The following is a 16,734-nucleotide window of genomic DNA, read 5'->3' as shown; positions in this document are numbered from 1 at the left end:
CTACATCTACCGCCCTGCCCTAATCAACCTTCTTGGTCACTTCATCAAAGAACTCTAACAAATTTGTAAGGCATGATCACCCATGCACAAAGTCGTGCTGACTATTCCTAATCAAACCCGGTCTTTCCAAACGCCTGTATACCTTATCCCTCAGAATCCTCTCCAGTAACTTACCCACCACAGACATTAAGCTTACTGGTTTTTCTTTGCAGCCCTTATCAAATAAGGACACATTTGCTACCCTCCAGTCTTCTGGTACCTCACCCGTGGCTAACGATGATATTTTAGGCAAATATCTTAGCCAGGGCTCCCGCAATTTCTTCTCTGGCCTCTCAGTGTTCTTGGATATACCTGGTCAGGGCCAAGATTTATCCACCTTCATACATTTTAATACGTCCATCACCTCCTCTACTGTAATGGGAACTGTCCCAAATATATCGGCACTAACCTTCCCAGGTTCCCAAGTCTTCACGTCTTTCTCCACGGTAAACACAGGAGAAATATTCATTGAGAACCTCGCCCATCTTCTGCGGTTCCATGCTTATGTGTCCACTTTGGACCTTGGGGGAGCCTATTCTCTCTCTAGTTATTCTTTTTCCTTTAATTTAAAGAATTCCATTGACTTCACCTTAATCCTCTCGTAAGAAACTACCTTTTTGCCCTCCTAATTTCCTTCTTGAGTTTTCTCCTGTATCCCCTCTACACTTCCAGGGAATCCCTCGATTCCAGCTGCTTGTACCTGAGCCATGCCTCCTTCTTTTTCCTGGCCAAAACCTCAATATGTTTTGTCATCCAGCGTTCCCTACTCCTGCCAGCCTTGCCCGTCACCCCAATAGGAACACATAGACCCTGAACTCTAGCTATTTCACTTTTAAAACCATTGGCCCCTTTGCCATCAAACAAGCGACTCCAATCAACCCTTGCAAGCTCTTATCTAATTCCATCAAAATTCACCTTGCCCCAATTTAGAACTTACAAACAGACCAGTTTTGTCCCTTCCAAAAACATTATGACCAGGAGCTCTGAGCCAATGGGTGGACTTTATCCAATAAATCATTACACAAATTGACTTTTATCAGCCAAGTGGTTTTCTCAGTTCCCACGCTGGTGTACGCTTTTGAGATGATCATTCTCAGCACAGGGTCTGCCATAATATCTGGTATCAAAACTCAAAGCCACACCCAACATGATTTGCGATCTTTTTGACTCAAGCAGATTCAAAATGATCAAACATACAACATATGGTATTTCTATGAATATGGTATGTCTACAACAGAAGAGTATTCAGCTGCAATGTTCAAATTATAATTTGACCAGACTCTGCACAAATGCAGTAAAGTGTAACGGAACGGTGTGCAAATGTTACCTCCAGGATTCTGTAGTGTTCGTCTATAGCAATGCCAGATGCTATTGCAGCCAGGACACGCTCACATTCACATGAAATAGCATCTATTGAATCCAAGACAGGTTTTATTATGTTTGGCAGCTAGAGGAGGAAAAGAAAATTAATTAATTTTATTCACAACTCTCTTTTTATTCAAACATGACAACTGACTGGAAGAATAGGCAAGCACACCACAGATGACCCATAAATTTTTAATGCACGGGATACATTTTCTTCAGGGCAGTCACCAAGTTTTTTTTCCGACTTCAAAAATGTGTTTTGTGCTCATCAAGGCGAGGTACATTATTGTTTATAAAAAATAAATCTCTTGAAATGTTGTGCTTGGAGGAGCAAGTTATATAAGAACATAGGAAACAGGAGCAGCAGCACCCCCCCCCCCCCCCCCCCCCCCCCCCGTCACCGTGAACCTTTGTTGCATACCCAATGGCCAGTATATCCTCCCTGAGGGAAAGAAACCAAACCTATACACAATACTCCATGTACCATCTCACCAAGGCTCTGTACAACTGCAGCTATTCACTGCAGTTTACTCCCATACTCAATTCCTCTTGCAATAAAGGCCAACGTGCCATTTGCATTCCTAACTGCTTGCTGCACCTACATGCTAGCTTTCGGTGACTCACTAACAAGAACACCCAAGTCATCAACACTTCGACTCTCATCATTTTCCAAAGTGGATAACTTCACAATTTTCCACATTATATTCTATGTCCTATATTCTTGCCCACTCACTCAGCTTATCTAAACCCACATGAAGCTTCTTTGCATCTTCCACACAACTCACATTCCCACCTAGTTTTGTGTCATCTGCAAACTTGGAAATATTACATTAGGTCCCCGCATCCAAATTATTGATATAAATTATGAATAGTTGGGGTCCAAGCACTGATCCTTCCAGTATCCCACTGGTCAGAGTCAGGGTCAGAGATTGACCCATTTAGTCGTGCTCTTTGTTTTCTGTCCAGTAACCAAATCCCAATTCATGCCGGTATGTTACCCCCCAATCCTATGTTTATCTCCAATGACATTCCTTGTTGCTTTGACAAGACGGTAGCTCTTCACCGTGACCGTATGAAGCGTTTGTATTCATGGTGCTTCCACAATTCCAAGATTTTCACCCAGCCACCCTGAAAGAGAAGTGACACGTCCAAATTGGGGTGGTCTGCTATTGGAGGGGAATTTGGAGACGTTAGCACTCCCAGAATCTTGTTGCTCTTGTCCTGATCACTGACAGAGACCACGGGGCAGGGAATTACTGTTAAATTAAGCTTGGTAGTTTTCTGTAGTGCATCCTGCAGATGCTAAAAGTTATATTGCACACACAGCGCTCTGATGAAGGACAGGCTGGACAATAGTAGCTGTATGCACAAGTAAGTGGACTGTTTCATCTTGGATGGTGTCAGTTTTCCAATGACATTGAAGCTGCATGCTGAGTTGACTGTTGTTAATGGTGGAGATGCTCTAAGGGGTGAGGTGAGCAACCAACCGAATGCCCAGATTGTGCTGTTGTTGCTATATTGTTCATATAGAAACAGGAATAAGTCATTCATCTCAAGCCTGATCCACCATTCAATTATACCCTGCTCCATTTGTACCTCTTACTTCATTAACCTACTTTTGTTCCACACTCCTCAATGTTTTTACCCAACAGAAACCAACAGTTAATCCAGTTACATTTCTGGGCAATGGTGCCTTTCAGGGTGTTGATTATGCAGGATTCAATGTTGGTAAGGGTAGTGAAGAGGCTGGTCAGCACTTTAGCCTTGTTCCCTACAGTCACTGGTTGCTCACGGTCATAGTTGAGGATGAGGATGTTCATTATGCCTCCACCTCCTGTTAGTTTCTTGATTGTCTACCCTCATTGTTGACTAGGGATCGAGCAGAGCTCTGATCTACTTTGCTGCGTGTGTAGCCAGTTATTTTTGATGCTTAACATGTTGGTTCCTTATTCATAGGTATGCCTGGCTCATCTTTCTACATGGCACTAAAGAATAGAACATATTCCATTCTAAGCAGTTGGGTCAAGCATTCCAAGATCAGTTAAAAAAAAAAATTACATGGTGTGGGCATTTGTTGCCCATCCCTAATTGTCCCAGAATTCAGCAGCTTGCAAGGTTTGCATTTAAGAGTCAGCCACATTGCTGTGTCTCTGGAATCACATGTAGACCAGACCAGGTAAGGATGATGGAATTCCTTCCCTAAAAGGAGATTAGTGAACCTGATGGGTTTTTATGACTATTGTCAATGGTTTCCTGATCATCCTCAAGACTTTTAATGTCAGATGATTATTGAATTTTGCCATCTGCCAAACCTGGGTCCCCAGAGTGTTATACTGGGTCCCTGGATTACCCGGCCAGTGACAAAATTATTATGCCACCACCTCCCTTATATAGCACAGGGTAAAGTTTCCGTTATTCTGTACCAAGAGCATGCTTCACCCTCAACTTCATAGAATTTTCATAGAATTTACAGTGCAGAAGGAGGCCATTCGGCCCATCGAGTCTGCACCTGCTCTTGGAAAGAGCACCCTACCCAAGGTCAACACCTCCACCCTATCCCCATAACCCAGTAACCCTACCCAACAATAAGCGCAATTTTGGACACAAAGAGCAATTTATCATGGCCAAGCCACCTATCCTGCACATCTTTGGACTGTGGGAGGAAACAGGAGCACCCGAGGAAACCCACGCACACACGGGGAGAACGTGCAGACTCCGCACAGACAGTGACCCAAGCCGGAATCGAACCTGGGACCCGGGAGCTGTGAAGCAATTGTGCTATCCACAATGCTACCGTTCTGCCCTCCTTCACAAATGTCCTTCACTGTGCTCTTGACATGTTTCTACTTCCTACACCTGCCATTTTGTGACTTGTCTGAGGGGGACCAATAACCTGGTGCCAGAGTATGCAGCAGTTTTGTAAGGTGACACCATGCTCAATGTGAATGGGGTTGAGACTGCCAAAATTTATGTCACTTGAGAAATCTAGATGAAATGTCAAGGACACAATGAAGATTGGAACAGAATAATAATACCAGGCAAGTGGTAAAGAAATTCCTCAAGCCATTCAGTTCTGCTGACAGGGATCATTTTTATTTTAAAAAAAACTCACTTTATTAAGTTTATCTTTGACTCCTGCGACTAACACTTTCGTACTTCTTGACACCTTTGTGTTAGTAAGAAGTATCCGGAGGGTGGGGACACTCAAACAAAGAGAAGAAAAATTTAGTAAACAAATAAAAATATTAGAATACATTACACTCATTGTACTCACTTTATCCTTTCTACATCGCTTAACAAAGGAAACACTTTGCTCAACATGAGACATTCCCTTTTAGAAGCCAATAGCACAGATCGAGCTGCATCTGTAACACTCTGAGCTGAAATTTATTGAGCTGTTGCTTACTAGAAACAGTGCAGACTTTTGTTTTGGCTTCCAATGACATCAACTCGTGGCACTCTGGCAGGTTTACATTTGTATGCTGTGACTCTTTTTAAATTGTCAGAACACAGTTTTTAAATCCATATCTCTTTTAATAGAAAGACAGGAAATTACATTTTTAGGTTAAATACAAAACTACCCTGCCTTCTATTTATTCCAGTTTCTTAAAAAAAAGGATCTTCTAGAGGACAAGAGGAGGAGATGAAGAAAGATAATCGGTATCAATATTTCTGTACAGTTATTATATTTTGCTGTATTTGTTAATTTAGAAGATTGTTTTTCTGAAATTATATTGTTATATTTTGGATCTGTCACTATATGAAGGAATTCTCCCATTTCAACAAAAAAGTCAAAAACCACTCTTCTATGGTAGCATATGTCTGCATTTAGCAAACAGGTTACCTCTTTAGAATCCTGGAGCAAATACTAAATAACAAGAACAAATACAAACATCTCCATGCCACAATGTCCATTTCCCCCAAATGAACCAGCATTCTTCCTCGAAGAGGAACATGCTAACAGACCAGCCACTGGTCAAGGAGGATGAACAAGCAGACCAAAATTACTGTTCAATTCAATTTTTTTAAGATTAAAAATAATGCCCAAAGCAGGGACCAAGCTGAATTTGGATTCTGCATCCCTTCATCCTGTTCCTCATCCTCTACAATATGGTTCCTGCATTCCAATGGAACTTTATCTATGCAGGAAGCAATGGTGCTTGGATTGACTGCACAGCTGGTTTAGCACATTGGGCTAAATAGCTGGCTTTTAAAGCAGACCGAGGTAGGCTAGCAGCACGGTTCAATTCCCGTACCAGCCTCCCCCAAACAGGCGCCGGAATGTGGACACTTGGGGCTTTTCACAGTAACTTCATTGAAGCCTACTCGTGACAATAAGCCATTTTCATAATATTTCACAAGTATTCAGTCGTGGATTTTAGAATATGTCTTTACAGCTGCTTCTTTATCTGGTTCGAAGCACCCCAGAGTGCAACATCATGCGCGTAGAAAACCTGAATGTTATTGCACTTTGATGGCCACTTTGAAATGTTTGTGATGTTCTTTCAGGTAATTTACAAATAAAGTATATTTTTGCAAAAGAAAAAGCTGCAACCTTAGAGGAGGAATTTAAATAGTCACTCTGGTCCTGCCATTGCAGATCTCATGGTTGGCTCAACAGCACCAAGCCGTGGGAACATGTCACCTTGCACCCTTAGCTGTAAAACTGCATGCTGTGTGGAGAGAGGCCATAGGGGGAGGGGGCATAAGAGATGATCTTAAATATGAAAACTTAGTAAAAACACAAATCAGAATGTTGCATTTTTCAAAGTAAAAGGACATGACCTATGACACTTTTTTTTTTTTTACAGCATATGGAGTAAATGGGATTAAATATTTGGAGAATCAGACAAAAATAATTCATGCGAAAACTGGGAAAGTCTCCAGTTTCAATGTCCTTCATTTTTAAAACGAAGTTTATCAGGGATTGGAATTTGATAAATTTTCAAATCAACAGCCTTCATTGTATTGAACTATTTAATTGCTCGTCAATATTTAATTCAACAACATTAACAACTGGATCATTAATTTATGAAGAGTACTACAGAGTTATTAAAAGTTGTACCACAGTTTAGAAAGTGGTTCTAACGTTACCAGAGTTAGTCAATGAGTGAAAATAGGTACCTGGCCAAAGGGACAATTTTACCTGCGTGATACCTCAACATTCCCCCTAAAGCAGAAGAAAAGAGGAAGAAAAGATCATTTAAGATTGGAAACATTTGATTGACATTAAAATAACGAGATCTTGGGTTCTTCTCTGAGCTACTCAAATATCTGGGGTAAAATGTCCACTTACAACAGAATTTCATTAAACCACAGAGTTTCAATCGATCAGCCAATAGCTGAGCTTTGCAGACAAGGCAAGTACAAAATTTAATCCCCAATTTGTACTCAATTTCATCCACGTTGGCAATAGAGACGGGCTATTATTTGGTAACCTTCGGATACAAAAGAAAAATAATATCTTTGTTTGATCATTGCCTGGCAACCCCGACTGGAAGATCTCCTTGATTCATGAAGCATGGATGTCCCACCTGCAGTTCAAGTTCACAAGCCTTGCCCAGGTGCTGAAAGTACCCTCTCTCACCACCCTCCTGCTGCCCGTGACCGTCGAGTTTCAGAGGAGTACAGACACATCATCATCTTATTTTCTTAACAGACCACAAGGTTAGTCAACACACATTCTTAATATTTTCTTTGTCCACTCCCATTAGATAATGCTAGCAAGGCTCGAGTTTCATATCTGCAAATAAACGAGTGTATAATATACAAGGAGGTTGAGAAGGGATGAGAGGAAAAACATTTTTACCCAGGGGGGGGATGGGAGTTTGGAACTCGCTGCCTGAAAGGGTGGTGGAATCAGGGACCTTCATAACATTTGAGAAACATTTCGATGTGCACTTGCGATCCCAAGGCATAAAAGGCTATGGGCCAAATGCTGAGACATGGGATTAGAATAGTTAGGTTGTTGTTTTTCACTAGCACAGGACCTGTTAGTTGGACCTGTGCTGTATGACTATGACGCTAAGAGAGAAATCCAAGCTGCTGATGTGAGCATGCCACCTGGTGGCATGGCTTGCAATGTGCGCACTGTGGGATTCCACAGGGTCCAAATCAGAGATCAATGCAGAGGTAGACACACGTTCAAGGGTCCCCACATCATACCCCACCCCTGATGTGGCAACCCGCCACCAATGATGCCAATGCCCTTCTGACCCCGCAATTCATGGCACCGAAATCCAAACCCCTTGCTTGACAGACTGCTGTAGTGCTCTTTAACTTATGACAACAAACTTGCACTGTAGGGTGGCTCGGTAACACAGCAGTTAGCACTGCTGCTTCACAGCGCCAGGGTCCCAGGTTCGATTCCTGCTTGGGACACTGTCTGTGCGGAGTCTGCACTTTCACCCCGTGTCTGCATGGGTTTCCTCCGGGTGCTCCGGTTTCCTCGCACAAGTCCCAAAAGACGTGCTTGTTAGCTAAATTGCCATTGGTATACTTAACTTGTTAGGCGAATTGGACATTCTGGATTCTCCCTCATTGTGTCCGAACAGGCACCTGAGAGTGGTGACTAGAGATTTTCACAGTAACTTCATCGTCATGTTAATGTAAGCCTACTTGTAACAATAAGATTATCATTAATTGATTAGTTGAAATGCGCAAGTCTTAACTTTCTTGAGATACAAAAACTCCATAAGATCCCCCCCGCCACACTGAGGCACTGGGTGGAGAAATTGACCTCCACCCCTTCAGCACCCGCCTTTGCGTAATCAGCATGGCAAGGTCAGGACATCAGACCCCACCCCAGTCTGCAGCTCCAGCAGGTCCGACACCCCTAATCTGGCCCCTAAGGGGCTTCAGTTCAATTTGTAGAATCGCCAACAAGGTGCTAAAGAAGGAGACCCAAAACCCCAAGAGCTTAGGACACGACCAGAATATGTGAGCATGATTAGCCGAGCACCTCTCACAACACTCGCACTCATACTCCACTCCCGCAACCTGCTCATCGTAGACTTTGTTAAATGGACCCTGTGCACTACCTTCAACTATATCAACCCTAAGCTCGCAGACAATGAAATGAAAATCGCTTATTGTCACGAGTAGGCTTCAATGAAGTTACTGTGAAAAGCCCCTAGTCGCCACATTCCGGCGCCTGTCCGGGGAGGCTGGTACGGGAATCAAACCGTGCTGCTGGCCTGCTTTAAAAGCCAGCTATTTAGCCCAGTGAGCTAAATGAGCCCCTGGTTGCATTCGCCCTCTGCAGGGCGACGCACCAAACCCCATCCTCCAATTCCAACCCCAGCTCCTCTTCTCACTTAACCTTAACTTCCTCCAACGACACTGCGTCCTCCACAAGAATCCTACCATAAATCTTGCCAGCGACAGAACAGACAGTGACCCAGCAGGGAATCGAACCTGGGACCCTGGCACAGGGAAGCCACAGGACTATTCACTTGTGCTACCGTGCTGCCCAGTATTTTCTGTCTTTGTGTCAAACAAGAGGGGGGGGGGGTCGTGAGGCACCCCTGCCTTGTTCCCCTATGCAGGTGGAAGTATCCTGAACTCACATTATTTGTATGGAAACTAGCCTTAGGTGTTTTATATAACAACCTAACCCACAACACAAATTAGGCCCTATTCCAAACTATTCCAACACCGCAAAAAATACCCCCATTCTACTGTCAAAAGCCTTCTCGGTATCCAATGCCACAATAACCTCCTGCTCCGTCCCTCCCGCCGGGGACAGTATCACGTTTAAAAGCCGTCTCACATGAGACTCTTCACACACCCCATCTGATCCTCCCCAATAACCTGAGGGAGACACTCCCCCAACCTCAGCGCTAGAACCTCAGCGCTAGAATCTTAGCTAGAACCTCAGCATTCACATTCAATAAGGAAATCGGGCGGTACGACCCACACTCTACCGGGTCTTTATCCTTCTTTAACTGAAGCTAAATGGACTCTTGCATCATTGTCTCTGGAAGAGACCCCGCGCTACAGAATCCCCAAGCATCTCCACCAATAACAGCACCAGTCAATCAGCAAACGTTTTATAAAATTGCACTGTGAACCTATCCCACCTCGGCGCCTTACCCATCCGCATTTGTCCAATTATTGTCAGGATCTCCTCCTCCCCCAATATCACATCCAACCGTTCCCGATCCCCCTCCTTCACCTTTGGACACTCCAACCCCTCCAGATCTCCAACATATCCAACTCCTCCCTGTGGGGGGTGCTCAGACCTACCCCCTCAGGCCAGCCATTTCCACCGCGAGGGATTATACCCTCCATCTCCCATATTCCCGAAACCAGAGCCCACCCAAGATGGCAGCCAGCCCCACCCACTGTATGGGACAAAGAGCAACCCCCAGTCACTGTCAGCAATCTAACTGTCCCTCCCCTATCCCAGAAATCTGCCAGCCACTTCCTCTTGAACCAACACCTCTCTCCTCCATCCTTTTCCCCCCCACCACTCACACCTTCTAATCACATTGAAACCGGCCTAAACAGATCCAGCCAGTCGCAGCCCCTCCCCACACCCCCTTCCCGTTCACTAGCCCAGTCATTTTCAAACTCAGGGTCGTGACGAGTGGGGGTCGGGAGGGCTGCGGGTCCATCGGTCGCGGCATTTCTCATCTTGGGAAGAAGCACCCAACGGCCAAACCGGCTTTTAAAAATGCCAGCCGCGACTGGCTTTCAGAATGCTGGCCGTCCCGTGCATATTGCCCCCTCAGCAGTGGGTAGGTCCAAAGCCCAACGAGGCAGACTGCCTCCTCCTGACGCCAGCACACTGACCCAGGAGCAGATTCTTTTTAAATATCCATGGAGTCTTCTCTCCAGAAGCGGTGGCGGGGAGCAGGCCACGTGCTCTGGGTGGGAGAGAGATTCCTCCATTTTGTAGCTGCCTGCAGTGCTGGCGAGAGCTCCAGGGCCTCTGGTGAACAACCCATTAAGAAGCTGAAATCAGGGACAAAGCAAAGAACAAAGAAAAGTACAGCACAGGAACAGGCCCTTTGACCCTCCAAGCCCGTGCCGACCATGCTGCCCATCTAAACTAAAATCTTCTACACTTTCTGGGTCCGTATCCCTCTATTCCTATCCTATTCATATATTTGTCCAGATGCCCCTTAAATGTCACTATCGTCCCTGCTTCCACCACCTCCTCCGGCAACGAGTTCCAGGCACCCACTACCCTCTATGTAAAAAAACTTGCCTCGTACATCTACTCTAAACCTTGCCCCTCGCATCTTAAACCTATGCCCCCTAGTAATTGACCCCTCTACCCTGGGGAAAAGCTTCTGAGTATCCACTCTGTCTATGCCCCTCAATTTTATAGACCTCTATCAGGTCGCCCCTCAACCTCCGTCGTTCCAGTGAGAACAAACCGAGTTTATTCAACCACTCTTCATAGCTAATGCTCTCCATACCAGGCAACATCCTGGTAAATCTCTTCTGCACCCTCTCTAAAGCCTCCACATCCTTCTGGTAGTGTGGCGACCAGATTTGAACACCATACTCCAAGTGTGACCTAACTAAGGTTCTATACAACTGCAACATGACTTGCCAATTCTTATACTCAATGTCCCGGCCAATGAAGGCAAGCATGCCGTATGCCTTCTTGACTACCTTCTCCAGCTTTGTTGCCCCTTTCTGTGACCTGTGGACCTGTACACCTAGATCTCTCCGACTTTCAATACTCGAGGGTTCTACCATTCACTGTATATTCACAACCTGCATTAGACCTTCCAAAATGCATTACCTCACATTTGTCCGGATTAAACTCCATCTGCCATCTCTCCGCCCAAGTCTCCAAACGATCTAAATCCTGCTGTATCCTCTGACAGTCCTCATCGCTATCCGCAATTCCACCAACCTTTGTGTCGTCTGCAAACTTATAATCAGACCAGATATATTTTCCTCCAAATCATTTATATATACTACAAACAGCAAAGGTCCGAGCACTGATCCCTGCATTTCAAGATAATTTCTTATGGTGTGGCTTTGTTAATTGTGCCAATGTAAAGCAGGATGCAAAGCCCATGTGTGTTATGTGCAGGGAAGTACTGGCAAATGAAAGATTAAAATCCTCAAAACTTCAAAGGCATTTGAAGACTAAGCATAGCGAGTCAGAGGACAAACCTCTTGATTTTTTTCCAAGGATGCAGTGAGAACTTAAATCAAGAGCTGAAGTCCTTCGCAGAAATGTAACATTGAGTGACGAAGCAAGTGAGAACCAAGCAGTTCAGCTGTCACATTAAAGGTAAGTGAAGTTTGGGTGGTGTGGGTTGCGAAGGTCGGCTGGCATGGGCCCCGAAAGAAACCAGTTGGTAAAACTGGATCCCGGACAAAAAAAGTTTGAAAAACACTGTACTAGCGAATCTCAGCCTGCTGGCAAGGTAGCCATCCCTGCCAGAGCCCACGTCACACTGGCGTGGTAGCCATCCCCTGCCAGAGCCCACATCACACTGGCGTGGTAGCCATCCCCGCCAGAGCCCACATCACACTGGCGTGGTAGCCATCCCCGCCAGAGCCCACATCACACTGGCGTGGTAGCCATCCCCGCCAGAGCCCACATCACACTGGCGTGGTAGCCATCCCCGCCAGAGCCCACATCACACTGGCAAGGTAGCCATCCCCGCCAGAGCCCACATCACACTGGCGTGGTAGCCATCCCCGCCAGAGCCCACATCACACTGGCGTGGTAGCCATCCCCGCCAGAGCCCACATCACACTGGCGTGGTAGCCATCCCCGCCAGAGCCCACATCACACTGGCAAGGTAGCCATCCCCGCCAGAGCCCACATCACACTGGCGTGGTAGCCATCCCCGCCAGAGCCCACATCACACTGGCGTGGTAGCCATCCCCGCCAGAGCCCACATCACACAGGCGAGGTAGCCATCCCTGCCAGAGCCCACATCACACTGGCGTGGTAGCCATCCCCGCCTGAGCCCACATCACACTGGTGTGGTAGCCATCCCCGCCAGTGCGCACATCACACAAATAAACAACCAAATAAAGAAATCAAAACCCCCAACCATTCCATTACACCCAAGAGCTAAAACTCCACCACCCCTTCCTTCAACCCTGAAACTCCCCAAGACCCCACCTCCACGCCAAATACGCCCACCAAGAGAAAACACATAAAAGAATAAATTCCAAACAGAACACACCAATTTCAATTAACCACAACTTGGTTAAAAAGGGAAGGGGAAAAGAAAGAAAGAAAACACAATTTTACAACAACGTCCCCAAACAAACCCATCCCGACCACCAGCAAAGTCCCGTTTTTCTGTTATTTTTACCCAATTATTTGTTTTCCACTTAAGGGGCAATTTTTAGCATGGCCAATCCACCGGGAGGTTGGGGGGGGGGGGGGGGGGGGGGGGGGAAAGAGATCCTCCTCCCCCATCAATTTCATAAACATAGACTAGAAACATTCAGTCGGCCTCAGACACCCCACCCTCTCAGGCAACTCCACGATCCTGAGATTATGCCACCTGCACCTATTCTCTGGGTTCTCGACCTTAGCCCTCAGGCCCTTGTTCCTGTTCTCCACCCTGCACGCAGCTCAGCATCCAGTAAGGCCAACTAGTCAATGTGTTGCAACAGTGTCTCCTCGACCTCCTTCAGCGCCTCACCATGTTCCCACACTGTCTCCGAGGTTTTTCCCAATGCCTCCTTTATTGGGACCAACGCATCCTCCACCGACTTTGAGGGTTCCCAGCAATCCGTTCCCTTGCCGAATTGCCTTTCACACCTTTCTTCCCAATATTGGTTCTTGCACCTTGACATCCTCTCAAAATGCTCTCAAATAGGACAGATCGGTTCACCAATTACCCCTGGGAACCAGGTAAAAAGGACCAAAAACCAAGGGCTTTAGCGTGACCTCCTTCTTCATAGCCCCACCGGAAGCCTGTCTGTTCTTATTGACTGATGTGTCTTGATTAAACGAATACGAATCTTCAGTCGAGTGAAGCCACCTTAAGCAAAAGCATCCAACTGTCCAGACCCTAAGCTGCTCAAAAGCAGTGCCGAATTAAACAAAGCAAGAGAGAATTGGCAGTTTTCAGAAATTGTGAAAAGAATTGGTGTGGTGTGAGGAGGAGCTGGAGTTTGTTGCCAAAATCCTACCAGAGTAACTAATAATAATATTTGGGAACATTGTGATGCCGATGGCCAAGTGTACCATACAAAAACACCGACATCGATCAGAGAGAAATGACTCCAATATGGCAGTAAACTCAACATTCAAAAACAAGATGATGATGTGGTTGTTGCCCAGCCCCCTCACTCTCAATCCTGGATAGACGCTGGTCGAGTCACCCCCTGCTTCCGCTGGCTGCTACTCTCAAATTTGCCAAAGCCAATGAGGCTAGTGCTTGCCTAGTCTTCGCACCTCTCCCAATTGCTGCCCCTCTCACCCTATGCTCAAGTGGCCGGGCCTTGAGGACGATGTGTGCTCCTGGCAGACTGCTGTTGTTGGCTATCTGGCCTGGCCTCTTTGTTTCGTTGGTTGCCCGTCCACCCTCCTCAGCCCTGGCTTGGAGATCAAGCGTCACCCCCACTGCTCCTCTTGATGGCTGTTGGTGGGAGTCTCCTCCTCGATTTGCTCAAGGCTTCACAGGTTTTCACCCAGGAGTTAGATTCCTGGCTTGGGTCACTGTCTGTGCGGACTCTGCATGTTCTCACCCGTGTCTGCTGTCTTGTCTGGTGTCACCGTGTCTTGACAAAGAGTCATCGGACTCAAAACGTTAACTCTTTTCTCTTCCTACAGATGCTGCCAGACCGGCTGAGATTTTCCAGCATTTTCTCTTTGTTTTCAGATTCCAGTATCCACAGTAATTTGCTTTTATCTCACTGTGTCAGCGTAGTTTTCCTCTGGATGCTCCAGTTTCCTCCCATAAGTCCCGAAAGATGTGCTGTTAGGTACTTTGGACATTATGAATTCTCCCTCAGTGTACCCGAACAGGCGCCGGAATGTGGCAACTAGAGGCTTTTCACAGTGACTTCATTGCAGTGTTAATGTAAGCCTACTTGTGACAATAAAGACTATTAAATTAAATATACCATGCAGCAATAAGTCCAACGTTGAATTGAAACTATCTTACAGAATTATAGGCAGAAGTCTTTGTAAGCAGAGGCTGGGCAAGGCACACATGGGAAAGATTCATATAACTAATGGTATTTGAAAGCTGCACTCCTTCTCCAGAGGCAAGTCAGTGAGGGAAGTGATTGCTGATTGAAGCAATTGCTGAGCCTGACAATATAAAAGGTGAAACAACACAGATGTACACAGTTACGAGATAACATCTACAAGCACTGGAGGATAATTAATCTTTATATCTTTGTGGTTGTTGGTATGGAGGAATTGAATTGCAAGCAATTCCTTCAATGTAATCACCCTAAAGGGATATACAGTATCTTATGTTTGAATTCTTTGTTTCAGTAATAACAGGTTTGTATTGTAGGAAATATTTACTCTTCAATGAAGATTTTCTCCTAATCGGGTCCTGAATTCTTGATGCATGAATTCAAGAAGCAGGTGGTCATTTTACTCCAACTACCGATGCCCTCTCTGGTTGTTAATTAGGTCAGACATGAGTAATATCTATTTCCCCCTCTCCCGACAACAAGTTACAGGCGCAGCATTGATATCTTCTTGCAAACCCTGACTCGGACTGTAACTGGGCAAGCCAAATGATTAGATCTCCATCTGTTCACACTGTGTAGTGGTGATTTGCCACACAATGCTCCCCCCCTGATCGGCACAGGCTTGGAGGGCCGAAGGGCCAGTTCCTGTGCTGTACTTTTCTTTGTTCCAACGGTTTTATTATTAAATCAAGTCTCAATAGCAAGAGTCGAGGGATTGTTGCACAAAGAAGTTAGATGTTTGTAGAGCAGAAGGTTCTCCTCCAAGATATGAATCCCTGGTGGTGCTTCCTGGAGTAGGAGTACATCATAATGTGAACATAAGAGCATGTTCGCGCTGATTTCAAGTAGTCGACTACATACATAGCCAGGGAAAATAGTGCAAAAGAACAGTATTTGCCAAGTTGGGTTTTGATTCTCCATGTATATAACCCTCACGAGGCCCACGGAGACACCTCAACTGATCTCACATGGGACCTGTGAAATACAGGCTCTCCCGCTAATCAGCAGAGGTCCGTCTAGCTGGGGTTTGTGAATTTACCTTATAAAAGCTGCCCCAGACTGGGACCGGCACTTCTGGTAGTCCCGGCTGAGATCTTTGAGCTGGTAGTCCCGGCTGAGATCTTTGAGCTGTAAGCCACTTTGCAGCCTTTACTTTATGTTAACTCATTAAATGCTGTTTAATTTACCTTCTTGGGCCTCCTGAACTTTTATAATGTCATTTTCTTAATGAGCTGCCTGTTGCCTGGCCAATGGAGATAACACTGATTTTGCATTACTTCTGACTACATCTTTCAGGATCCATGTAAATTTAAATCGCTGGTATTTGTTAAGGTGGAATTCATATCCTTTATTTTGTTGGATGCTGTTGATGGCACTTTATCAAGACAAATTACTACAGCATTCGCAAAATGACTGTTTTGATTTCAATACAAATAAACGTTACCCCATGTTCCCACAGCATTATCCACACCAGATGGGTTTCCATGGATTAGTTTCTCTCCTTGAAAGGCCCATTTGTTAATCAGTTCCAGTTCATCCTCATTCCATCTAGTTGTGGGTAAAGAAAGAAAAATAAAATCATCGAAACTCTGATCAAGAGGATCAACATTTCTACCCAATGAAACACTACCAGGGCATTGCTGTACTGAACTGTGCTCAAAGGCAATTTTTCTTTAGTTCTCCTCTCTCGTGTTCAGCATCTGAAATACAATTAATCAGGTTCTAAGCTTTCCTAATCCTACTGAAATCTCATTTTACGGCACCAGTTGCAATTTGTACCCTTTCGATGAACTAGCTTCTTATTGGGGGAATACACAATTGATACCAAGATGATTCATTTGCTCTGATTAAAGTCTCCCTGGTTATCTTGTGGTTAGGATTCCACATTTCTCTGCCATTGCTGAGGTTAGATTCCCAGTCAGCTTTCTACCAGTGCAGACACTTGGGCTGAATGGCCTCTTTCTGTGCTGTAACCATTCTAGGATTCTATGAAAGTTACAGCTTTTGACAAGTGAAAACCTCACACAGGCAAGGTTTTAAAAAAATTACCTCGTACTTGTCATGGAGCAGGACTAGAGGTTCAGTGAATAGATACCAGAGATGTCATAGAATCGTAGAATTTACAGTGCAGGAGGCCGCTATTCGGCCCATCGAGTCTGCACCGGCCCTTGGAAAGAG

General features: G+C 45.4%; 1 protein-coding gene across 1 annotated transcript in view; it reads right to left on the bottom strand.

Annotated features, from left to right (window-relative positions):
- mvk (mevalonate kinase) overlaps window positions 1-16,734 on the bottom strand; it is a 38,963-nt gene that overhangs the window by 2,675 nt on the left and 19,554 nt on the right. Inside the window, exons 6-9 of the mRNA XM_038819791.1 lie at window positions 16,001-16,104; window positions 6,529-6,574; window positions 4,517-4,607; window positions 1,306-1,486 (exon numbers count right to left, since the gene is read on the bottom strand). Of these exons, the coding sequence (XP_038675719.1) occupies window positions 1,306-1,486; window positions 4,517-4,607; window positions 6,529-6,574; window positions 16,001-16,104 (422 nt within the window). The remainder of the gene's footprint in view (window positions 1-1,305; window positions 1,487-4,516; window positions 4,608-6,528; window positions 6,575-16,000; window positions 16,105-16,734) is intronic.

Source organism: Scyliorhinus canicula, chromosome 1 (genome assembly GCF_902713615.1).
Source record: "Scyliorhinus canicula chromosome 1, sScyCan1.1, whole genome shotgun sequence".
NCBI classification, from domain to species: Eukaryota; Metazoa; Chordata; class Chondrichthyes; order Carcharhiniformes; family Scyliorhinidae; genus Scyliorhinus; species Scyliorhinus canicula.
Note: the sequence above shows the minus strand (reverse complement) of the source record. Positions and strands in the feature narration are given on the sequence as shown.